This window comes from Talpa occidentalis, unplaced genomic scaffold (assembly GCF_014898055.3).
Source record: "Talpa occidentalis isolate TD23 unplaced genomic scaffold, MPIMG_talOcc4v2.1 talOcc4.3, whole genome shotgun sequence".
Taxonomy (NCBI): Eukaryota; Metazoa; Chordata; class Mammalia; order Eulipotyphla; family Talpidae; genus Talpa; species Talpa occidentalis.
Window position 1 is genome coordinate 91,232,581 of NW_023603184.1, and position 26,508 is coordinate 91,259,088.

A 26,508-nucleotide genomic window follows, 5' to 3' on the forward strand; every position below is an offset into this window, starting at 1 on the left:
GGCTGGGGAGCAGCTGGGGATCGAACCAGCGCTGCAGAGGCCGCGGGCAGCTTCGCAACCCAGCGCTAAACTACTGCGCCACCGGGGAGGCCCTGGACTCATTTTTGAGGTAACCTGGAGGAGCTGTTATGGAAACCAGCAGAGGTCTTGCATCCATTTTCAATTGCCTCAAAGTAAATAAGTCTGTATGTTACACCAGACCCATGTGGAGACCAGGACCAGATGTAAAAGAAAGGTGAACTGGTCAACAGTTAACAAATTACCAACCCAGTTAAAAAGACAGGATGCCACGCCTTCAAAGGGAGCCTAAATTCTTGGAGAAATGTTGCTCTGAGAATTGGGCTGTAGTATAAAAGGCCATGTCAGGGATATTTTTGGACTAAGAAGGTAGTTTAGAATGCTAAAAGTTCCATCAGAAATTTCAGAAGAAAATACAAGTTTTAAGGAAGGGTATCATTCTAACTTGGAGTTGAACTACTATGATAAGAGCTCCAGAGCTATAATTTAATAGCAAATCATAGTATTTTTTTCCTGATGTAAATTTAAGAGTGACTATCAACATAGTACAAAGTATGGCTTCAATTTTACCTGCTTCCAATAACCCCATGAGATCTGACAGGAATACATATGTTGGGTGAGTAATTTTGATTTTGTATTTGTTTTGATCAGATAGATGTTCTTTGGATTTTATATTCAATGTTCAGTTGATGGACCTCTGCAGTTATATAAATTTCTTAAGTTTAGAGGTAATATAGTTGGATTACATCTCATAATACAACAAAATAAAAAACGAGCAAATTTCCTTCCCAGTAACTTTTTTTGTTCCTTGGTTCTTGGGGAAATTTGGTTGATCTAAGAAAGAGGGCAATATGTCAATTATATATCAATTAAAAAGAAATGAGGGTAAATGAAGTCACAAAAAACCTGCAAACGTTTAACAAAGCTGCATGAGTGAACAAATTGCAAGTTCAGCCTGGATTTCAACCTTTATTTCCAAGACTATAAGCTGTATCTGAGATAATTAAAGGGACTCCCAAGGCCTAAGGGAGATTTAACTGTGTTGCAGCATATTATGAAGTGATTCCATGTGCTTTGTGATGGACTTTATGTAGAATTCACTTCTAAAATAAGACGTAAGTTATTCATCTCAGGGGTAGATATAAATCTGCCAGAGCTGTCTGCAAATTTAGCTCCAATTCTTGCCCCAGGTTCACAAAATATAACGGAGCATTAATCTTCATGAGGCTTAAGGAATTTTTGCGAGTTCCTTCTGGTTTGCTGAGAGTCGTATGAAATGTCTTGCTTAGAGCTTCCATCACATCAGTGTTTTAGAAAATTCTCCACTCACCCTTCCCAAGCAGAAGCAGCCTCCTGCCATGTTAATTTCTTCAGGGAAGCCAAGGAGGTAGAGAAAAGGAAAAATTGTGAAGATGAAGGTAAGAGTAAAATAAGACTTCTCAACCAGCACTTCTCTTTGGTTATCAATATTCAATGCTGACCATGCTGGATAATTTGTCCTGATTTGCTAAAAGGCTTTATTCCCAACCCTTTGGTCCATGTTTTAGAAAAATAGGTAGAAAATGGTTGAGGAGGAACTGGTACATGCATATCTATTAAATTAAAATTACGTATTCTGCAAAGAGTCAGATTCATACGGGGTTGAATTTGGGTAATAGCCCAAGCTAGTCTTTCCTTTGGTCATTGATAGAGTGCTCCTCTTAAAAGCACTTCTCGATGAGCCCAAGGGGATTTAAAAAAAATCTTCCATGGACACACCCCTAAATTTTCCACCATGGGATCATTAGACATTGGGAAAGACAGCAAGAAAAACTAATACATATTGCCTAATTAATTCATAAGTGTATTAAAATTAATAAAAGAATATAAATAATGGTTTGCTGGTGTAAGAATTTCTTCTTGAAGATAGAAAAAGTGGAGGAGATCAGTGATTGTAAAAATACCAAGGGCCAGATCTCCTTGACCAATAGAACCAGAATTTCTAGGAGTGGGAGCAGGTATCAGTACTTTTTAAAGCACCCCAAATTATTCTAATATGTAGTTAGGCTTTACAGTCACTGGAGTAAATGAATGAGATTCTTTTGTAGTGTAATTATTCATAGATTCAGTAAGGAATCCAAAGGAAAATCTCCAAATAGTAAAAGCAGTTTGGCAGAGTCAAGCAGAAAGTGTTATGGAAGTTGGAAGAGGAAGTGGATGACAGTGTTTCTTAAACTTTCGTGTGCATGGGAATCACAAAGAGTTGGTTAAAATACAGATTTTGATTCAGTAGGTCTAGAATGGGGGCCTGAGGATCTGCATTTCCTTCCAGTTGCCCAGGCACTGCTGCTTGTTCATTAACTGCACTTCTCCTGCCTCTCACCGAGAGAAGAAAACAGATGTCTTTTGCTTTGACGCTTTCTCTGAAACACTAAAGTATACTAACATCGTGGAATGTTTTATTTTTGAAACAAACTACGATCCACTAATTATGAATCTGTTACCCTCAATGTTTTTGAGAAGGAAATTAATAGTATATAGTTTTATCTCCTGAACAGTTAAATTTAATTCAACAAACAATTTGTTAAGACGTAGGGATTAAAAAAAAGATATAGAGACAGCTTGCATAAGGATATTCTCAATCTTTCTGGAAAGAGAGAAAATGAACATGTGAAATGCTATCTCTCAGTGTTAGTGTGAAGTAAGTGCTTTAGGATTGCAGTTGGGTGGTGGTGGGGGATTTATACTGACTAGGTAGGGAAGATGCTTGGAAAAGCCTTGATGGAGAAAATATTTTAATTTGAGCTTGAGGAATGACAGGCTGATGATACATGAAAAATGAAGGGGAAGAAATAGGCCTAAAACAGAGTTCTCTACTTTGCCTACACAGCAGGTCATCTGGGAAGACTTAAAAAATACTTTCAGAGTTTATATTAACTAAGACCTGAGCATGAGTGTTCTTTGAAAAACTCCCTGGTGATTTTGATACAAGGTCAGGTTGAGGATCACTGGAGATACATGAAGATGCAGGATTTTTGTTAAGATGTTTGAAGTATTTGGAGCAAAATGAGAAGAATGTAGAACAAAGAAGTCCCTGATAGTTTTTGGCAAAGATGGCTCAACCCACTGTGGTGTGGGATAGATCGCTTTTATCTCTAATAATTAATTTATAATTATTAACAAAACAGCACTGGCAGTTTAATATCATTGATTTCTTATTCAATCCCAAACAAGTTGATTGGCTAAAGATGAGTAGGAGGGATATTTATCCTCCACACAGTCATTCAGATATCCAAAACCTTCTACCAGTGACTTCCATTAACTTTGCCATCTCCTGCATTTGGCAGAAGACAGAGTGGGGCGGGGGGGGGGGAGGGAGAGGGAGAGAGAGAATATGAGAATCAGATTTAAGTGAGATACTGGAAATAAATATGTCACTTATGTTTATGTTCCATTAGCCAGAACTCAGTCACATGACCTTATCTTGCTACAAGGGAAGCTAAGAATAACATTAGCAATGTGCTCAGAAGGAGGAAAAATTGGGCTTTGATGAACACATGGCATTCTTTCCCACCCCTTATTTTCCTTGCCAGTCTCACCAAAACTAGTACCTTTCAGGTTCTCAATATTGGGGGGTATAATGACAGTCATTCTATGTTCACTGCACCTGAGATGTCTACAAACATTATCTTATTCAGGCTGCAAGGAAATCTTGCAAAGCAGTTAATTATTTTCATTATACCCTTTTACAGATGAGGAAACTAAAGAACAAAAAATAAATTTATTTACCCACATTTATACAATATATATGGTTGAACTGGTAATGAAACCTGGACAATTTGACTCAAGACTACTATATTACATCACACAGCATCTCATGCAAAGAAGAAAATGAACATTTGAGCCAGACAGAACTAGACAGAAATGACTGTTGTGAAATCTACTTCTTGTATAATCTTGCACAGCTTCTCAACTCATTTAAGCATTGGCTTCATTAATAAATTAGATTATTAATATTGCTTACCTAGTAGAATGAGGGTTGTGGGATTAAATGATATAATGTATTTTATCATGCAGTTTTCATGTTTATGTACAATTTCCAGCAAATATGAGACATTATTATACCACATTGTTTATTGACAAATTATTTAATCTTAAATGAAAATCTGGATCCAATATTTGTGATGGCAGTAATCATAAGTGTTAACTGATACTCTCTCTTGGTTGTGTGCTTTCTTTCCAAATTCCTCCCCATCTTATTTCATATTTTTTTTCCAGAAAAAGGTTTGTTTATGTTAAAAATCCTTACCTGGATTCTATGGATGAAGATATTCTCTATCATTTGGATTTAGGAACAAAAACTCATAATCTACCAGCAATGTTTGGGGATGTAAAGGTAAAATTATTTCTAACTTCAGGAAAAATGATTATGTTTCCTCTGCTTATATTTCTTCTCATTTTCCCAACATAAACTTTACATCTTAAGCAAGAGAAACATCAGCAGTCCCCCCAGGAACTGCAGCCACACTCATACTCAGAGACAATTTGTACATCCCAAACAATCACTTCTGTTCCATCCATAGAGGATCCCAAACTGAATCAAATATAAACACGATTATTTGCCTTCTCTGATCCTTGGATATAAATAAAATTTTACTGACAATATCGCTAGGTGTTCAGAGTTCATGATTCAGTTTATTGTTTAACATGTATATTTATAGCTGAATCTCACCAATTCTTTTATTAATCAAAAATAACTCACAAAATGAATAATACTATATGGTCCCATTTCCTGAAAATAACCATTAGCTAACATTTCATATTAAGATTTTTGTTATTTCATAGGAAATATTTCATGAGAAAATATTTTATGAAACACTGCTAGGATAATTATACTTCTGCATTATTTGTCATTTTAAACTATAATTTTGGGGTTACAGTTATTTTACTCCTCCATATGCACACGTGTTCCACTTACCCTCCACCAAGGCCCTGTGCCAAAGCCTCATCCTCTTTCCTTCTCCATTCCCTCCTCCCTCCCCCATGCTCCCTCTCATAATCAGTAAGTTTTTTTACTAAGTTCAAGATTTGTTTTTGCTTTATTTTGCCAGTATTTGTTATTTGATCATCAGTATTCCATAGATAAGAGAAAGTGACAGATATTAGATGGTTTCAAACTTATTTCACTTAACATAATTACCCCAAAGTCCATCCATTTTGTCATAAAAGGCATTATTTCGTCTTTTTAAATAGCTGTTTAGTATTCCATTGAGTATATATTCTGGAATTTCTTTTTTTTTTTTTTTTGGTAAGATTTTTATTTATTTTTGTGTTAAAGAGCTGGTGTGTAGGCCAGAGGTGTGTGTGGTGGGGAGGGGTAGAGAAAGGATTCACCAGAGAGAGTGGGAAACAGAACAGGCAGATCTACTCAAATACACTGCTGAGGGGAGCAGCAGCGAGCTAGGAGAGGTCTGCTGTGCCATATGTGGGTTAATTCCCTGGCCGGAGATCGAACCCAGGCCACAGTGGTGATAGTGCTGAGACTCAACTCCTAGGTAAACAGGAAGACCCCTATTCTGCAATTTCTTTATCCGTTAATTTGATGGACACTTAGGTTTGTTCTATGACATGGCAACTGTGGACAGTGCTATAAACATAGAAGCATATGTCTTTTTGTTGAGTTTTCATATTTTGTTGATAAATACCTACAAGAGGTATTGTTGGATAACATGGAATTGCCATTTTTCTTTTTTTTTTTTTTAAAGATTTATTTATTTATTTATACAAGCACTGGGTACAGTCAGAAGCACGGGAGGGTGAGAGAATTCACCAGAGCTAGAGCGGGGAGCAGAGCAGGCAGAAGGACCGAAGTACACTGCTGAGGGGAGCAGCGGGCGGCAGGAGAGGTCTGTGCGCCATGCGGGACCCTCCTCCAGTGGCGGGGGAGCAGCCGGGGATCGAACCGGCGCTGCAGAGGCTGCGGACAGCTTCGCAACCCAGCACTCAACTGCTGCGCCACCGGGGAGGCCCCACCATTTTTATTTTCTTAAGAAATCTCCAGCCCATTTTCTTCTACTGACTTCCTACCAACTTGCATTCCCACCAACGGTGAATGCGAGTTCCTTTTTCTCCACATTCTTACCAACATTTGTTTTTTCCATTTGTTTTCATATGGGCCATTCTCACAGTGGTGAGGTGATATCTCATTGTGGTGTTGATTTGCATTTTAATTATAAGACAGTTCATGGTCATCATTTAAAATTTGAAAAGTACAAAAAAAAACCATGCTTTTTAAAACACATCTAAAAAATATGCCATCTAAACCTCAACATATTTTTTCTTTTAATCCTTTCTAATGAGTATATTTAAAAATTTGAATTATGTAACAGTGTGTAGCATTTACAAGTTTAACTTTGTCATTAATATTTCCTATATTATATTTTATTTGAAACACACTGTGGATATCAATAGTTGTACCATAAGTTATATAATTACTGAATTTTATGTTATTTTCCATTATAAACAGCACTCAAATGGCTTTTCTTATACCCAAATATTTTTCACACTTAAGACTGTTTGCTCAGGGTGATTCACAGAAATGGCCAAAGGGAATATAATTTTAAAACTTTTATTTTCCAAAAGGTCTGTCCCTATCATAATTCCTCCAGTAGAGAATCACAGTTTTAAGCTGAGTTTTATTCACTTCTTTGTAATTATAAGAACAAGATAAAAACTCTCACACCTACTTGTCTAGCTAAATCCTCACATAATTTCTTTGATGGGTTTAGCACATGTTCATTTCCTCCATAAACAAGGAAATTCAGTTTAGAGAGGTTGAAAGAGGTTAAAGTAACAAGATACAGTGGCAGAGCTAGGATATTAACCAAGTTCTTTCCAGTCCGATTTTTAGTTTTCTTACTCACTGCACTAACTGGATTCTTTGAATCAAAGTAACTGAGAATAGTCCAAAAATTAGAAGGGGAAGGGCCTCCCTGGTGATGCAGCGGGTTAAGCACAGAAGCTGTCGGCAGCCTCTGCAGCACAGGTTCCATCCCCGGCTGGCCAGGGAGCTACCCACATGGTGCAGCAGACCTCTCCTGTCTCACCCACTACTCCCCTCAGCAGTGTATTTCAGTCAATCTGCCTGTTCTGCTCCCCACTCTGTCTCTGGTGAACCCTCTCACCCCCATACCTCTGGCCTGTACCCCAGAGGGAACGAAGTAGGAGAGAGGAAAGAAGGGCAGGGCAAAGGGAGGGGGAGAGAGAGAGAGAAGAAAGAAGGAAGGGAGAAAGAGCCAAAATAAGATATGATGTTCATTAGCAGTAAGTGCTAAATTGCTTCCTCCTCTTGCCATCTTTCTTAGAGCACAACATGTGAGGGTGTGGGATGGTTTCCTGGCAACATTCAAATATGTTTTCATAAAATCACTAACTGGTACCTTCCAATCTTTCCCTAAAAACTGCAAGTAACATGGAAAATCATTACCTTATAAGATTCTGTAATATGTATTTTAGAAGTGTTTATACTCCTTTGTCAACATACCAAACACATCCACTGCCAGGACGAGATTAACACAACATAGCAAAGTTAAGTCTTCTAAGATGCTTGGCATATTTGAAAGTGAGTTCCTACTGACAGTCATTAGTCAATGTCCTTGACATATTTTTGCAATGCTTCTCCTTCCCAGTGTATTTCTGTCTTCTTTGATAAAACAAGGATAAATGATCATTTTGTTTGGGTTATGAATCACAGTTAAATTCATTAAGGTCAATGTTAGTTGGTGGTTTTCGCTATATTTTACTTCTCATTAAAGCAACCAGACTGAAAATTGTTTCTAGAAGGTGCTATTTAGTAAGTCTGATTTAGAAGTAAATCTTCAAGAATTAAAATGTCTCTGTCTATACATATCATCTTTATGTCTCCAGAAACATTCAGAAATTCCCGTTGATTATAGCAATATCTATAGTTCAAAGAAGAATTCAAACCACAAGCCATTCTAACATCTGTTTCGGTTTTATGGTCAATCTGAATCATTGCAATTTACATTCACTGGCAGCAGACAATGACGTTATTTTCAAACTACTGTATTTGTAAAAACAAACCCAAACAAAAAGTGACCTCCTTTATTTAGATCTTGAGCCAAGTCTTAACTTGCCATACTAACAGAGGGAAAATTTTCATCATCAATAATAATTTAAAAATTCAACTTGGACCATGGTCTTATCCTGTTTGCCATTCAGCTTTTATGGCTAACTTCCATTGTAGTTCATAAGCAACTTTAGTCTCTATCAGAGAAACTCATAAGAAGGACAAAAAAGACAATAATGAGGGTAGAAGAGAAGCAGAGGGTCTTGATAAAAGGATAATTATATCCATAATTAAGATGAGTGTGGCGCAGGAATTACTACTATACAGAGACAGAATGTATCATATAATCAGACCACCCAGTGGCCATGGTAAATCACTTGTGCATCAGACGCGTAGTCTATAACCTCTATTAGGTATTTCCTCAAACAGAAAATCCTTTTCCCCATGAGGGACCTCCCAGCTCTCCTGCCCAAGTCAGTCAAGCACCATCAATTGCCTTTACTTACTGGACTTGAATGAGCTTCATTTGCATTAAATCCTTCAACACAGTAAACAATAAGCAAGCTCAAAAGTAGTGATGAGGATAGGATACAAAGTAAAGTTTACCTACCTCAAGGAGCAGGCCTGTAACCGCTATGTTGCCTTATGTCCCTCATGGCCATTCTTCAGATCCTTGTGCCTCACCACTTCACCTCCCCTTAGCTTAGCTCAGGTCCTGAGTGGCTTTGTGCCTGGGGCCTGTCCATGGGCTGTGCATGTCTCTGATTCCTGTTGCTGCACATCCTCTCCACTGCTGACCCCTGCTGCTCAACCAATGACTGTTGTTCATCCAAATGCTAGTAGACCGCTCCCATGCTCCCTCTGGCACCCGCCTGCGGTGGCAGGAAGGGCACAGAGCACGTTTTCTATGATCCAGGCAGACAGGTGCAGGAGTCCAGGAGCCCTCGGTGGCTTTTTGCAAGCTGGGGGTTGGAGGGTTGGGGTTGTGGGAGGGTCGGGCTGGGAAAGGAGAGTCCCGGAGCCCTCAGTGCTTTTGTAGGCTTTTATTGGGATTTACCAGGTACACGGCAGGCAGGGGTGCCGGGGGTGGGGGGGGGCTCTCCAGTGTTCTCTTGTGGCCTCTGCTTCTCTGCTCCTTTCGCTCTCTTCTTGTTCCCTTATGGCATTCTCTCTTGCTCTGCTGGCGTCCCCGTGACACCGCCCTTATAAGCCCAGTCTCTTAGCCCAGGTGTACCCACCTACGCATGCCCACACCCTACTCCAGGTGCTCCCCATCAGGCATGCATCCAGGACCACAGATCCATCAGTTGTTGTGGCGGGAGGGCAGAAAAGCCTGATACTTTACTTCCCTACTCTGGGCTCTCTGTTGTTCTCTCGTGATGTCCCTCCTGTCTCTGCTTCTCTGCTGGGTCCCGGTGATGCTGCACTTATAAGCCCCGTCTCTGCCCAGGTGTGCCCACCTATGCATGCTCACGCCCTACTCCAGGTGTCCGCCATCAGGCATGCACGTAGGACCACAGGGATCCATCATTAATGTCAATGGTGGGAGGGCAGAACAGCCTGACAATCACTTACTGTAGGCACCTGTCCCATCTCTGAGGAGGGGATACCCTAATACACTCATGCAACTACCAGACAGTTTCATTTCCATATTTTATTAGATTGGACACCCTCAATTCCAACACTTTTTGTGATTTCAGACATGTTAAAATAACATGAATAAAACCATACTAAAAGCCAGATAATTGAAACTTATGAAATACCATAGTTAGATTTCCATGCTGCAGTGATAAGTTTAGTTCATTGAGAATTTCTTCTGAATGTGAAGTTGGAAAGACTTGATGATGATTTCTTTAACACAAATTAATATAGTGTATTTTACAATGAAAACTTAGGTTGGAGAAAAGGAATCAGAAAATATATGTAAAGTTCATATGACAGAAGTTCATTGCCTCCTTTTGTTATATTATGTACATTCTTTGTCCTTGGAATTTACATTCTCAGTATATAAAACCTGCCAATGCCGAACAATAGAATATCTATGTCAATTTAAGATGCTGGTTGATGCTTACTATAAACAAAGACACCTGGAAACCAGCTCCAGCAAAATCAACACTTTCTTTACTAATTAAGTACATCATACTTTGTATCTGGTTGCCTTATTTATAAGTTAATGATGCCAATTAGTGAATTCATGAACATAATCCATAATATCTAGACATAAACTTAAGTAAATTAATGAACAACAAAATAAAACCATCAGAGTTGAAAGCTGACCCTTGGTTGTTATCCAGTTACAATGGCAGCTAATTGTTTATTTTTATTAATAGTTTGTGTGCGTTGGTGGCAGTCCCAACAGAATGAAAGCATTTGCACTGTTTATGCACGAGGAGCTTGGCCTGGAGGGAAGTGGAGAGGACATAAAGGACATCTGTGCTGGGACAGACAGATATTTTATGTACAAAACTGGCCCAGTGCTGTCCATCAGTGTAAGTACTCAATGTTGCACTTTAGGCAGTCCTCACAGGCTCAAGGAAAAAGTAGAAATTTCTGAATATGAGTCTTTATCCCCTCTTAGGTTGCATTGTTAGACAAGTAAATTGTGTCCAGGTGTGACTTTCATTATGGGACAACGTCCTGGGGGCAGGGCATGGCATTCTGTATTACTTTAGCTTATTAGTTACCACTTAGCTATTCAAGTTAGGGAAAAACCCTTCAAAGCATACCTCTTCTCTTTCTCTAGCTTATAATTGATTAAGCCTCAGGAAATTTCCTCTCCTCTATCCCTTATCCAGTTTTGGGAATGTTGAGCTTTTGGAACACAGGGTCTAATTTTCAAGATTGCCAGAGCAGTGCCTTTTAACACTATAATAATCTCTCTGAAAAGCTGCTAATGCACTTCCACAGAGCTCTTTTGAATTGCTCCCCTGTATTCAGAATATCTTAACAGCTCTGGACACACAATGTCCTAAGACAAAATGAAAGTGGAATGACTTAGAATTTTAGGGAACACAAAATCTATTCCCCTCTTGGACTGAGGCTGGCATACACTTATGAGAGTGTATATGTGTGTATACTGTTTGCCTTTCTAAGTGGGTCTCTCTGCACACAGCTATATCTGAAACAGCCATTCGGAGCATACGTTGGATAGTGCAGCCCTCATGAGGGGCACAGACAGGCATGCCAGGGGCAGGGGGAAAATGTATTGCAGAGGTGTAGCAATTTTGAGGTGCTGAGTTATAAGTGGTTCTGCATCACAAACAGCTACCATCCATTGCTCACTCAATAATACCTGGGGGTAGAAGGATGGAGGATCATGATCACAGGCTGATCAAGAAAGGCCAAATTATGTGATGTCAAGGGGGCAATTAAGTTGATTACCCCTCTGGGGCAAGATTGTCTGAAACCTGCTTTCAAATGAGAGAATCTATTCATTTACTCGTTCAACAAACAATTATAGATTATCTGTATTAGAAGGATCCTCTGATCATGGGAAATTTTGTCTTAGTGACTTCTGCTTGACTTTTAGACTTCAACTCTTTGTCCTTTTTTTTTTCACAGTAAATGGTTAAGAACAAAAGTAAGGTTTAGAAAGTTGTAGAAATATCATAAACAAGCAGTAAAACTTCAAAAATGTCCCCCCTCAAAAAAGAGCAGTAGACTGATCCTGCTATCCTGTCCAGAAAAATAAGCTGAGAAACATATCAGAGTCAGAGTTGAGCCAATTAGAAAAGGGCCTCACCAGGCACACAGAGGATTTCCAATGGGGGCCCCTTTGAAAATTCTCCTCTTCAGTAGCTGCTAAGATGTGTGTGTGTGTGTGACAGAGAGAATGAGAGAGAGACTTCAGCACAAACACAAAGCCCATTTATCATTTTCTCTGCAAGTCCTATAAGTGGTAATCATAAACCTATCAAACATCTGATTTAGAAGAAACTTAATAGATCAAATAATATTTTATCCTCTTAATTTACAGTGGAGGGAAATGAGATTTAGAGTTTACTCATTAGTAGCAGAGACAGTGCCAAAGCCCACAAACTTAATCTTGGACATACACATTAACACAGGTCTGATTTATGGTTCCAGAAGACTAACAACGCATTTGGAAGTCAGGACATGTTCAAAGGGAACCAGAAGTGGGGAAATCAGAAATTCAGCATTTCCATAGTTTAATATTGTTGGTGTTGAGAGGGAGAGAACTCAGGTGAAAATATCATGGTCATGGCTACCAAAGGTTCCCAGATTTGTTAATGAGAAGGACAGGGTCGGTGTCTGGCACCACCCACCAGTCAAGATGCCCATGGTGCTTTTCACAAGTCTGTGTGCCTAAAAGTAGAGCACATTGAAGAAAACATTTGACTCTCTTATAAAATGTTAGGAATGAAATAGCCACCAATTCCAAACTTGACTCCACATACTATGAATTCCAGGAGGAAGAATCTTTTTGGAGAGTTCCAGAGAGTCAGTAAACCTTCTGACCAATGTTGAAGCCCTATTCTGGTGATGTTGCTTCTACCATTCCAAATGCTGAGAAAAATCAGGCTTATGGTTATGATCTGCAGCAATTTAACCTCACCTGTAGCTTCAGTGTACACTACAGAATGTTGGCATTAGCTATAACCCGGATCTCTACCCTCCTACCTTTCAGAACTCACACAGAATTGGCAGCAAATGATTAAATTCATATGAGACCAATGAAATGGATTTCACTATTTCCTTTAGCATGGTGGAAAAGGACTAATTGCAGCCAAATTCACATTTCCTTAAAATCAAGTTAATTTTACAAAAAGCTTTTCAAGTGTTCACTGTAAATAGCCTCGTGAGGAGAGGAGAAACAGCACTGCCCTGACACACCTGTGAGCCATGCCATCCCCACCTTCTGCTCTTGATGATGAGGGCCCAGCTCGGTTTCACTGGCAGGGAGGTGTTTCTCTCTGATCCTCACAGATGGACACATCTATCAGCATGTCATGTTGACATCAGTTAAAACTGACTTACGTTTTTCTCAGTTTTGGCAAAGTCATAATGATTATGTAAATTTATCTGAAGGCTGTTAACTTGTAATGAAGGAAGAAAATATGTCCCATGAGCGTATCAGTCTGTGAGATGTATAATGATTCTCTCTTTTCTCTCAACAGCATGGCATGGGCATCCCCTCCATTTCGATTATGCTTCATGAACTCATCAAATTACTGCACCATGCCAGGTGCTCTGACGTTACCATTATCAGAATTGGTACATCAGGGGGATTAGGTGAGATGGGCTGATTTCTACCATACACACCAGGTGTTGTTCCATGCAGAGTAGCTGACAAAATACACCAAGGTACTGAGCCCAGAAGAAACCCAGATGTCAGGTAAACCCATATGTGAAAAGTGTCAGGAGTCCGGATTTGAAGAAATGTGTCCATATTTCCTTTTTTAGCTTGCCATCCTCCATGGAAACCTGGAGCAAGAAACCTGTTGCCCCTATGGACTAGGTGATCTAAAGGGTAGAGCAGAGAATTACTACACAATATTTTTTTATGACAAGAGTAAGTTTTAGTGATTAAGAGTAAATTTTAAGATTTAAGAATTTTAAAAGTGACAGAAATAAATTCTTTCACATGAAAAAATAATCACTAAGATTTGCCTTGTTTGTCAGCTAAGTAAGCGGACTCCAGAGTTACTATGCAAATGTTGCTTTCAGCTCCTATTCGTGATAACATCCTTTTCTCAGCCTGTTCTTTTTCTTACCAAAACACCAGAAAAATCAGATTGGGTTTTTAGGAAAGGGGCAGGGGAGGCTTCCTAAGGTTTTGCCAGAGTCTCTCCTCCTGCCTGCTTCCTTGGCTGGGCAGGCAGCTGGTCAGGAGCCTTGTTTGTGTGTTCATACTGGGCTGAGGCAAAGTTCTGAGGAAACCTTCTTCAGCCTGTAGGGGCAGGACAGGGCACAGGGCAGGTTTTCTGATCCAGCAGGCCGGGCAAAGGAGGAGTCCTGGAGGCCTCAGTGGCTCTTCAGGCTTTTATTGAGATTTACCGGGTACACAACAGGCAGGGGTGCTGGGGGGGCTGGGGATTGGCAGGCCTCCCAGCCCCCAGCAAATCTTCACTCTATCTGGGCTCTCTGGCCTTCTCTCTGCTTCTCTGCTCTCCTGCTCCTCTTTTCTCCTTCTCGGCTTCTGCTGGCGTCCCCGCGACGCCGCCCCTAAAAGCTCAGTCTCAGCCCAGGTGAATCCCATCTATATATGCCCACACCCCTTCTAGGTGCCCACCATAGGGCATGCATTCGGGACCACAGATCCATCATCTATCCTGATGGTGGGAGGGCAGAAAAGCCTGATACTTTTTACCTTACCCTACAAGCCTTTTCTTCAGGAACAGATCTTGCCAGTGGGGTGATTTTACCATATTGCTAAATGTAAATGCACACAGACAGGGCATTGTAACTGGAAAGGTTTGGTTGACAGAGTGACAACTGAATGGAAATTATAAAAAAGGGCTGAGATTTGGGGAGGGATACAGTTTTGGATGTCCATTTATTTGAGGCAAAAGGGACCTCAAATCCTCAAAGAAGTAGAGAAATTACTTACCCATTATTACAGAGCCATGGATGGCTGAGTCATGCTTCTTTAGAAACAGATGTGCTTAAAAAGATTATGTCCTTTCCACAGCTATGGTACAGAATAAGGTCTAGCCATGGCCCTCACAGATGGAATGAGAAAGACAACTATGGCTGTTGAGCCAAAAAGAGAATGCTAACAGTGTTAAATCAGGCATCCTTCTGGACTGTAGCTTAGCTAATGTTGCCACAAATAACCAATAGTAGGATACAACGTATTTGTGGATGAAATGAATAATACTCTTATTAAGGTTGCTCATAATTCTAGGGTTGTGGAATATAAGTATCTTTCTCCACAGCCCAGCAATATACCATGGAGATTGCTCTGGTTCCACTGATATTAACATGTGTCAAGTAAGCATGGGGGATTCTGTTGACCATTCAGCTTGTGGTCTTGGGTTCTAGTTCTTTTGTTTCATGGCATTGTGGTACATGTGTCCAGAGGTGGCACCAGCTTCATAGTAAATAGCTATAAATGGAGAAAAATTAAAGCACTCTGTTGGGGTGGATACCTTCATTTTGAAGTGTTTTTTTTTTTTTTTAAAGATTATTTATTTATTTATACAAGCACTGGGTATAGTCAGAAGCACGGGAGGGTGAGAGAATTCACCAGAGCGGGAAACAGAACAGGCAGACTGATGAAGTACACTGCTGAGGGAAGCAGCGGGCGGCAGGAGAGGTCTGCGCACCATGTGGGACCCTCGCCCGGCAGCCGGGGATTTGAACCAGCACTGCAGAGGCTGCGGGCAGCTTTGCAACTGAGCGCTTAACTGCTGTGCCACCAGGGAGGCCCCCATTTTGAAGTTTTGACCTCATTTTTAAGAACTCTGTTTCACAATAAGATATGTTTGTTTGATTTAAGCATTATTGCATTTGAGATGAAGGAGGTATCATTTATTCCTTTGCTGACATTATCACTTTTTCCATGAGCCAGCAAAATTTAATGAGGGTAAAGTACTTGATTAAATAGAATTTTCACCTTTGAGAAACTTTTACCATGATATAAATGTTCTAACTCATCTAAATATTAGGATGGCATGTCATTTTTAATAAACACACTTTCAATTTCCTTCCCAATCACTTTATTATTCTTAGGACATTGTAATTGAAGGTCTTTTATTTGACTTTCTTAAAATGTATTTGACCCACCAAGATTCTATCACAAGAGCCTAACTTGAACCTTGTAAAGTTTTCTGTAATTAATCTTATTTTGATCAATGTTGGAATTGATAAAGACTCGGAAGGATATGGCTCTGTGGTATCAGTACATAAACTTTCGCTATAAAGTGCCAGATAGTAAATATTTTAGACTTTGCAGAGCATATGGTTTCTGTTGCAACTTCTCAAATCTGCCTTTGTGGTATGTAGAAAATTTGTAAATGAATGGGTGTGGCTGTGCTCCAATAAAACATTATTTATAAAGAAAAGAACAATTTGGCCCAGTGATTATACTTTGCAGATAGCTGCGCCATGGCATCTCTATGGAAATATTCCCTCATTCAACAAATGTTTGAATACTTCTAATGTAATAGGCAAAATGCTAGATCTGGAAAGACAGCTGTGAACAGACATTGTTCTTGTCTTTGTAGAGCTCAAGTTTTATCAGGGAAATAGAGAAGTTAGTGAGTACTTACCAAAAGTGTGATGAAGGTTAAGATAGGGAGAGTCTAGGGCATTATTGATGTATGTTCCTTTATCCAAGCTCTGAAGAAAAATCAGAATGGTTCAAAAAGTCGGTCAAAAGCTGGACTTGGGGAAATTTAATGTAATCTTTCTGGCTTTTTTTTTTTTTATTCCAACCTCCCTCCCCCCACAATGGATCTACTCCTTTTGAAGGAAATGTCTTAAGCAGACACCTTAAGAATGAATTGAAATAAGTCTGATGAAAGAAAGGGTGTGGGAGAAGATGAGAGCACACTCCAGGCAGGAAGGATAATAATTGGTAGAAAAATGGTCTCTCAAGTCCCTGAGACTTGAGAGTTCCTTGAGTTCCTGAGTCCCATAAGTAGCCCAGAACTTGTAGCAACGAAATGTCAGCAAAGAGGCTTGATTTACATGGGATCCAAGAGGGAGGAGGTAATGGATATGAGAATCAAAAGGAGAGAATAGAGATGCAAAGAAATTATAGTAATCAAGGAGGTGCAGAGAAGATTAAATATCAAGTAGTCACATCACTTTATGAAAGTTATTTGCTGGCAGATCACTTAGTTTATTTCAGACCTAATTTATTCAAATTTGAGCCCGAGGGCCAGGACTAATTTGCATGTCCAAGAGTCATGTTTGTCTTGAAATCTAAACCCTATCACATTGTAAATGGGAATCTGGAAAGACAGCAAATATAAATGCCTGTTCTGAATGTTATTATTTAATTGTATTTGGAAAGAAAATAAAAGATGAAACTAGAATCATTAGCGACTGCCATTAATTAATATTGGCAGCATGGATTACATACAAAGCATCAAAATCAAATCTTAAATGACACTTTTCTATAATCACTTATTTATTCCCACATTATAGGAATTGCACCAGGGTCAGTTGTAATAACAGACACAGCTGTAGATTCCTTCTTTAAGCCACGGTTTGAACAGGTAATCTTGGACAACATCGTCACCCGAAGTACTGAACTTGACAAGGACCTAGCTGAGGAACTATTCCACTGCAGCAAAGAAACTCCCCACTTCCCAACCCTCCTTGGACATACGATGTGTACCTATGACTTTTATGAAGGTGAGAATAATTTACAATCTGTGAAAGCAAAGGAAACTTGCCAACAACTTGGTTATTCAAACCCAAAATTTACATTAAAAACTCTACTTTAGAAAATTAATAAAGGGTTTTTAAAAAGAGCTCTAACAGTCTTTTTTTAACTTACTAAAACATAGGAACATAAGGTTATAAGCAGCAATGGAAAAGCACCCATAATGAATTTATATTGACACTAAGTTTAATCCTCCAAGAAGAAATTGAATACACAAATGCAATTAGTAATATTAGCAAAATCTTATCTCTGGGAGAAAGGGAATATACTGATTCTATTTTTCTGCCCTTTTTAGATATATTTACTTATATCTCAAATGGGATCTGGTATGCAGGACAGAGTGGAAACAGGAAATGGGGAGTGATATTTGGGGGAGGAAAATCCTAAAGGGATGGGCAAGTCTCCGAGTGGTTCTTTCATGTGTCAGTCATGAGGAAAAGGTCTCCAATTCAAGTTTAGGGACAAACTGGAAGTGACTGACAAGTAGCAGCTCTTACCACAAGGGGCAAGGGGTTGGGAGAGTAAACCCTCAAGGACATTCCAGAAGAAAGAATCTAATCGGGCACCATGAGGGCTTTCCAGAAGTCTTACAGTGTATGTTCTAGCATGTTCTCATTGTGTAGGGTATGTTCATCAAAATGCATATTATTCCACTTGAAATTATTTTCATTTTCTTTGCCCTTTAAACAGGTCATGATGTAGAATATTAAAAATTATATATGAAGATAGAGTATATTATCTATACATTTTGCTTCTGGTCAGTAAAAGTGGTGTCACCACACATGTGTGATAAAACACAAAAATGTTGGCTTTGATGGGCTTGACACCCTCTCTGACAGGTCACTGGCCCCTTTATGGGAAGGGTCGCTGACAGGTTGAAGCCAGAGTTTGCAAGTGGAAACCTGTTGGAGTCAATGTTTTCTTCAAGTGCGCAACATTTTTTCAAATATGAGTTATCTTGCCAACATTTATAATTTCTGGGGAATTTCATGTGAAAATTCATATTTTTGACCTTTTGAAATAGCATAAGAGAAAAAAATATGAAATACATGCATGGCAGCCCTGGCAAGTCCCAGCCCCCAGCCAGGGCTGTGTCCCTGAAGGAAGAGGAGGTCCTTCAGACCAGGCAGATCTCCTTGACTTTATCTGCTTGACTTCTGGGGCATCTTATTTTGAATCAGCTTAAGTAACACCGTGTTTGTTAGAGGCATTGGCAGTCAACCCTGGGAAGGAAACACAGAGAAGCGGGCAGTCACTGTGGCAGCAGCAAGCTAGATAGTGGGATGGGAGAAAAAAGAGAGGAAAGGAGCCAAAAAAACCAATTGTGTAAATAATGGAGAAATGAAGAGCTACTGGCCCTTCTGCTACCCTAGGCCTTGCTGGGAGTGGAGTGTGAAGTCTGTTCCTGATGCGCGTAGGGTGGAGGGGTAGACAGCATCTGGCTCTTCTCTTCCTCTGGCCCCACTGGTTTGATACAGGTGAAATTAAGTGAGAAAAGGTATTAGAGAACAATTTAGAAAGAGCAATCCCAAAGGGATGGAATGCAGCCTGAGAGGCCTGAAACAGGGGAGAACATGGACAAATCATTGTGTGTATGTTTACACCCTCCCGAGGGGCACAGAGAGAGCTAAGGGGTTCAAAGCACTGTCCTGGTCCTCAGGTAACTGGGAGCATGTACCGAGGCTTGAAGCCTCCTCTTCTCCCCCAGCGCCTGTCCCCTGGCCATCCCCTGGGCATGGGGGCAACCTGAGATTTCTCTCAAAGGGCAGAACTCTCAGTGACCCTCCAGCTTGTGATGACAAAGAGGACTCCGTGATGCCAGGGGCGCTGTGGTAAGACATCAATTTGCTAAATGTTCCCCATTTTCTTTCAGGCCAAGGTCGACTAGATGGAGCACTGTGCTCCTTTTCCAGAGAAAAAAAGTTAGATTACTTGAAGAGAGCCTACAAAGCTGGTGTCAGGAATATCGAAATGGAATCTACAGCGTTTGCGGCTATGTGTAGACTTTGTGGTCTAAAAGGTAAGCTGTTCATCAAAGCCTCAGGTCCAATTCTCCTGTTTCATGAAATTATTTTCACTCTGTGGGAGAAAAAAAAAGAAGTCCAGTTATATCTTACTTTGGGCTGACCACACACCAGATAATTGTTTATAAAATATGCATGATCTCATGTGTTAAGAGTGGGCAGGACATTATCTCCATATGTAAATGAGGACACTGAGTCTCAGGAATCAAAAGTAAGCTGCCCAATGTCACCAGCTACTGGGCTGTATAGCCAGGACTTGACAGAACGTTCATTTCCTTCATCCTGGTTGTAGCAGTATTTTCCATTACAATTAAATTTATCGAGACTTAACTTTTAATGACCCTAACATCATCTCCTCAGAATAAGATATTTTTCTAATGACCACAAAATTAGAATCAAATTGAAAAAATGCTTTAAAACATTAAAAATAGTTTCATATGTTCACTTAACATCCCTTCCATATTTTAAATTTCCCTAAGGATATCTTTTTAAAGAATTTTTTCTTTTCCAATAGAGAATCAACATCATGTGCTGTCTTACTTGGTTATCTTATCTCTGTACTTTCATATTTAGAATAGTCCTCCTGCTTTTCTTTTTTTTTCTCATAAGAGTGGCTTGTTTGATAAGTCAAGTTATCTTGTACAGTATCCCACATTCTAGATTTGTCTGTGTTTCAGCCTGATATTCTGCTTGTTCATCTCTATTGCACCTTTCCTGTAAAGTGGAGTAAAATCTAGTGGCTTGATAAGATTCAGCTGGATGACAAAACACTCCATATTAACATTGTGAACTTCCCATTGTGCCACATCAGGGAGCTGGAATGTGAGGATATCCCAGTTTTAGAATTTTGGGTTGGATCACTTGGTTCAAGTGGCAACTGCTAGCTCTAACCCTTAAAAAGTAAAAGTTTTCTCTTTGTAGGTTGCAAGCAATCTCTGGGGTATAATTTGTCACTGCCTGAATATTCTGTAAGTCAACTGATTTTTACCCAATGATTTTAGCAGAGGCTGCAAAATGATTTTCTAATTCTATTATTCCTCCTACATTTATTAGCTGGCATTCTTCTTTAAAAAGAACATTTCTTCCTCCTCCTCCTATCTCCCTCTCTCTGTCTTTTTTTTTTCTTTCCCATTTTGTTGTGTAAGGATTTTGTTCAAATCAATCCGTTCATAAGTTATGTATCATTTTTTTTGGTTACTCAAATTATCCCAAATTTTGTAAGGGAGAGCCTTTCTAGGGCACTTTTTTGCCCTTTCAGTACAATCCCAAAGGCTCTTAAGAATTTTCTAGCATTCAGACACAACTTGTATGTTCCTTGCCTCAGGTCTGGAATCAACCATTTCTACAAGAAACTTTGGTGCCTTGTGGTGGAGATGGTATTTAAAAACCAAGTAATGGTGTTATATATTTTACTTTTGGTGAAATTATTCCAACAGAACCACCAAATTTTGATCAGCACCCACAAAATCTGTTGAAGTAAAACATAACTTGCATGAGCACTAATCAGTATAATTATTCTATGTGACTTTAAATTATTTCTATTGTCATCCTCTGGATAAAGAATCATAAATTTTACTGATAGAAAAAGGTAAAGCTGCAAAGTGATATTCTTTATTACATTGGCTATAAAAGTATCATATCTAAGGCATCATCTAAAATAATGTTTGGGGTAAGAAGCAGTCAAGAAAATATTGGAGCTCCTCCCCAACACCCCCCACCACCAGAAGTCACAGTTTTGCTTTTCACAAAAGCAATTATCTTTTTTTCCTTCGGAAACTAAGTCATCCATTCAAATGTGTTTTATAGCATGCCTATTGGGTACATGGCATAGTACTAGAAAGCATGGTCTTTTAATAAGATCTTTGGCTGATAAGATTTATCTCAATAATTATCTTCCTAAAGAAAGAAGGACCCACTCCTGTTCATCAGCTCCCAGCCTGGGTGCACAGACACTGGGACTACAGCAACAGACAACACAGACAAAAATCTCTGTCTTTACAGAGTCTAGTGAAGAAGACTAATGACGGCAATAAAGAGGAAGGAGTAATACAGTGGTGTGTGAGGTGCTGAGGAGTGCTATGGAGAAAAAGAAGGCAGGGAACAGGAAGGGGAATGACTGTGGTAAGGCGGATAACCCTCATTTTAAATAGTGTGGTCAGGGAAGGGTGCACGAAGGTGCCACTCCTGAAAACCCCACATGCACATCTGAGGAAGAGCAGCCTAGGAAATACAAGTCTAAGCCACAGGGCAGGTGCATACAGGGCACGTTAAGGACTGTGGAGTCAAGTGTGGCTGGAGGAGAGAGAGCAGTGGGCAGATGGGAGGGTGTAGAGGATGTGGTCAATTTGGGGACTGTGCTTTGCACTCTGAGTGAAATGGGAGGGCTTTAGAGAAGTTGCTGCATCTGACTTGTGTTTTGACAGGTTTACACTAGCTATTGAGCTGGAAAGAAACTACTAGGGTCAAGGGCAGAAGAAGGAGAAAGGTAAGATGGTTAATGCGGTACCGGTGAGAGATAATGAACCTGGTAATAGTGGAGGCAGTAAGTAGTCTGATTCTAGATACATCTTGTAGGCAAATCCAACAAGATTTGTTGGCAAATTTGATTTGATGTGATGTTGAGAGAAAGATAAGAGTTAAGGATGACTCCCAGGATTTTGGCCTGAAGAACTGGAGGGATGAAGTTGCCATAATTGGAACAGAGAAAACTGGGTGAGGATTTGAAGATAGTAGATTTCAAAGGGAGTAGTGAGCAGATGGATCAATGAATTGATATTGGACTGCAGAAGTAAATTTGTAATTTACTTATGAGGCAAGAAGTTTGGGCTGCAGAAGTAAATTTGTAATTTAACAGATTATAGATGACATTTAAAACTATGCAACAGGTAACATATAGATGATAATGAGAATGAGTGTAGAAACACATGAGAACAGATCCTTAGTTAGACACTGCAAGTTAGGGACACTGAGGGAGATACAGCTAGGAGACAAAGGAGGAGTGGCCAGGACAGCTGGAGAGTGCAGCATCCTTTGCAGGAAGAAACCTGCAAAGAAGTAAAGAAATACAGCATGTCGAGCCTTCATTTCATTTGTCCTTATGGTCCATCAACTTTAATATGAAAAACCACAAACATAATGTAAGTGGCAACATTTCTAAAAATACATTTTAGAAGAAAATTATAATTCCCAAGAAGAGATTAATTGTAGGCCCATTATCCTTAATTACTCCCATCTCTCAGCATACATATGCGCACAAATCCTCATAGTATGTGGGTAATATGTATACACACCAATCCTCTTGATATAGCATCTGCTTTTCCCCCCACAAGTCAGTGAGAGTGGGAGCCCCAGATCATTTGTTTGTTCGACCTTGCCCGAGTAGCAGTCCACAGAGCATACAGTCTGCATTCAGATATTTCTGCTCCAGGAAATGTCTCCTCACATTTCTATGTTCTAGAAACAAGTGGTCAGTCAGTTGGCCCTCCACTCAGTATGCAAGTGAAAGAGTTTAGTAACCAGTTAAACCCAAAATTCCTACTTACACAACATGCTGCCCTTAAATAAGTTTGATAATGAACTTCAATTCTTTCATGGGAGTCACTGATTGGCAGCCAGGGAGAGTTCTAATCTTGTGAGCCCTGGAACAAAGTATTTCTCTCTTTAAGGATGTCGACAAAATGCTAGAGAATTTGTTCTGTTGTGAGGAATTTTCTGTCTTTGCTGCAAATCCTTGTGACCTTGCTCTCTCTGTCACCTGGTGGTGCCCTCCTGGACTCTTTCCTCTCTAGCTCGCTATATTTCTGTTTCATGTGTAATTCCCCTTTTCCTGTGGCTGTGAAGCCACTGGACACTGATTTCAGCCTACCAGTAGCTTTCTTCTGGGCCACTGCTGCAGCCTTTTCATTGAGCAGATGCTGTCTGGGCTGCTAACATTCACACTAAAGGTTGCATCTATAAGTCTAATTTTATAGTTCTTGGTAATATTTCTGTCTGAATTTCTTTGTGGTGACATGATTGCCTTCATCTATCACTGTCTTAAAGGGTGACATCCTAGTACAATGTCCCCTGGAAGGTCAACCACTGAGGACACAGACAAAACCCATGCCTGTGACACTATCATGTTCTCATATTTTATCCCCACTTGATGGCCTTCTTCCTCCATGATTCTGAAGCTGCCACCTTTTAGTATTAACTCATTTTCAACCCACTCTGTGCAAGGTAGAAAAGCTTGCTTTGGGGGAGAGCAGAAGGTCTTTTCAAACTGCTGTTGAAACATAGAGAAGTTAGGGAGGACAGCCACACAGTAAATAACACAGGAAAATAGGTTTCCCCAGGCAACCCAAGCTGCATTTGGGCTCCCAGGCCTGCCATCCTGCTGTTAGCAATGGCTCACCCCCACTCTCTCCCTCCAGGTAGCCTTCTCTACTGGCCTTTCCTGCCCCTCTCATGCTACCAGATGACTAGACAACTAATCTGAATTCATACGAAGGCAATGAAGGTTACTGATCTCAGCTTATAAATAACAATGTTTTACTTAAACAAAGGTGGTGTGGAAATCCATTGTACTAACTCAGTGGAATCACTCACTGAGTGTGGATTGGTGCAGAAACAGGTATTTCTGCATCTGCCTGGCACGGGGAGTTCTTACCTTTGTAATTAATATCACATCTCATGTCACCAGAGAAATCTCACATGACTACCTAAACTAAACTCACATCCTCTTCTCTCTTTCATCTCTGCATCATATTTACCACTATAGACTATTTATGGTTTATTTACATATTACCTTCATGCACTAATATATATAAAATAATGTCTGAAGTATGTATGCAGTACTCTCTCCAACAAGAAAAGGTGTTACTTTCTTGCTATATCCCAAGCATGCAGAATACTGTCTGCCACATAGCATTCAATAAATATTTGTTAAATGATTGAACAGCAAATGTGCAAATGAACAAATGAAGGATGAATGAGTGAATGGAAGTATGAAAAGAATGACTACTGGACTCTCACTTACCATGGAAAATAACTACAGAAACTCAACTTGTTCCTCATTCTTCAACCATATTAGTAGCGTAGAATTGTCCATAGGACATCATGGGCCTCCTAACTCCAAATGAAAGAGGCAGAGCCTTGAGTTCAGCTTCCCTTTGCAGTATGGCTCATACAAATACTTCTGCTATATCTGTATCCCCTGAATCTCTTGGTTTTTGATATGTGGACAAACTGCTTTAAATGGTGCCATAGACACACATAACTCACTGTTGTTATACTAATCTGGTGAGCCCAGAAGAGTCGTGGGAACACAATGTTGTTTTAACACAGATCCTGGTGAAGGGAAGTAGTGTCATTCAAGAAATTATTCTACATAAAAAAAGCTGCATTTTCAGAATAATACAAACCCACTGTACAATGCTGAAAAAATATACTCATCATGATTTTATAATATGCATAAATCTGTCCCTCTCTTAAAGCAAAAATCTACTTTAATTAAACCCCTAACACTAGATTAAAGATGACAATCCTTTTGCACTGTGAGCTTGTGATAACTATGTTCAATTGGTATCCCTTTTTATAAGACGGTGCTGTCTTTTGACACATACTTGCTTGCATGGCAATATATGAAACCTAATATTTATCTAAGATTAGGTTCTGGTTAAATCCTCTTCTATGTCTTTAGTTGTTTGCAGCACTCACTGTGGCTTTTCTTTGGAGTAAAGGAAGAATTCAGTGTTATTTCTTTTGACAGATACTGGTAGCTTTGGGGATATATTCAGTCTTCATAATATTACTTTATTACAGTTCAATGAAAGTGAGCACAATCTTGACTTTAATTTCATTTTTATATTCTTCTGCTGGCCTCAGCAATGAAGGATATTGAGCTCTGGGAACTGCATGGTGATCGCTGATAAAGTAAAGAAGATATTACAATGAGGATTAAAGATTTTATTCAGTCTGGAGCTGAAGTATTTCTTAACTCTAAAATGGAGAAAAATCAGGGTTTTGGGAAAATTTATTACACAAGAGTGCAAGGCAACCAATTACAGCTCTCCACTCTCCCAAGAGAAAAAGAAACTGTGACTCTGTGAGGTTAAATAATTTACCCAAGTTCTCACAGTTAATAAGCATCTTAGCTGGAATTTGAACACAACTCTGTCTTACTTGGGACTCCATGCTCTGCTGCTTCTTTCCATGTACATATAAGGTTCAAAGTTCAAGAACAGCACCCCCCCACCCATGAACATTTTTCTATTTTAAAAGCTTTGAGCAGATAGTTGTGTTACCTCAACAAGCAAACCCTCAGGGCTAAGCATAAACCAAAACACTTAGTGTTGGATTCAAATCAAGCATCAAGTTGGTGCTTATTCAGTAGTAGGCACAGCCATTGTTTCACCAAGAAAATCAGTCAGAATATTTAGGAAATCAGGCAGAAATGGTAAATAATTCATTCATTATTTTTTCAAAGACAAGATTGAAAAGATGTTTCTTCTTGCTTTGCCAGCTTTTACATATATTGAATCAAAGTCAGTGTCTATGTTTTTTTTTTTAAAGATATATTTATTTATTTATACAAGCACTGGGTACAGTCAGAAGCGAGGGAGAGTGAGAGGCTTCACCAGAGCCAGAGCGGGGAGCAGAGCAGACAGAAGGACCGAAGTACACTGCTGAGGGGAGCAGGGGGCGGCAGGAGAGGTCTGCACGCCATGTGGGACCCTCCTCCGGTGGCCGGGGAGCACTCGGGGATCGAACCGGCGCTGTGGAGGCTGCGGGCAGCTTCGCAACCCAGCGCTCAACCGCTGCGCCACCGGGGAGGCCCTCTAGTGTTTTATTTGATTCATGTTAACTCTACTGTCCTACACTTTCTTGCACTCCTCCCTCCCCCAAATCAGCACTCTCATACCTTAGAGAACTTTGTGGAACCACTGACTTGACCCTCTGAGTGGTTGGCATCACCTCTAAACCACCACCCCCAGCTCCCTGCTGTGACCCCAGTGAGGCTTCCTCCATTCCCCTTAGTGGATCCCCCACCACAGCACATC

General features: G+C 39.9%; 2 protein-coding genes across 2 annotated transcripts in view; one reads left to right on the top strand and one right to left on the bottom strand.

Moving 5' to 3' along the window:
* Positions 1 to 367: 367 nt before the first annotated feature.
* UPP2 (uridine phosphorylase 2) overlaps positions 368 to 26,508 on the top strand; it is a 31,197-nt gene continuing 5,056 nt past the window's right edge. Inside the window, exons 1-6 of the mRNA XM_037523369.2 lie at positions 368 to 634; positions 4,276 to 4,393; positions 10,417 to 10,575; positions 13,225 to 13,339; positions 17,204 to 17,413; positions 19,318 to 19,464. Coding sequence (XP_037379266.1) covers positions 573 to 634; positions 4,276 to 4,393; positions 10,417 to 10,575; positions 13,225 to 13,339; positions 17,204 to 17,413; positions 19,318 to 19,464 — 811 coding nt within the window. The 5' untranslated portion in view covers positions 368 to 572. The remainder of the gene's footprint in view (positions 635 to 4,275; positions 4,394 to 10,416; positions 10,576 to 13,224; positions 13,340 to 17,203; positions 17,414 to 19,317; positions 19,465 to 26,508) is intronic.
* CCDC148 (coiled-coil domain containing 148) overlaps positions 19,217 to 26,508 on the bottom strand; it is a 249,751-nt gene continuing 242,459 nt past the window's right edge. Inside the window, exon 16 of the mRNA XM_054699743.1 lies at positions 19,217 to 19,523. Coding sequence (XP_054555718.1) covers positions 19,485 to 19,523 — 39 coding nt within the window. The 3' untranslated portion in view covers positions 19,217 to 19,484. The remainder of the gene's footprint in view (positions 19,524 to 26,508) is intronic.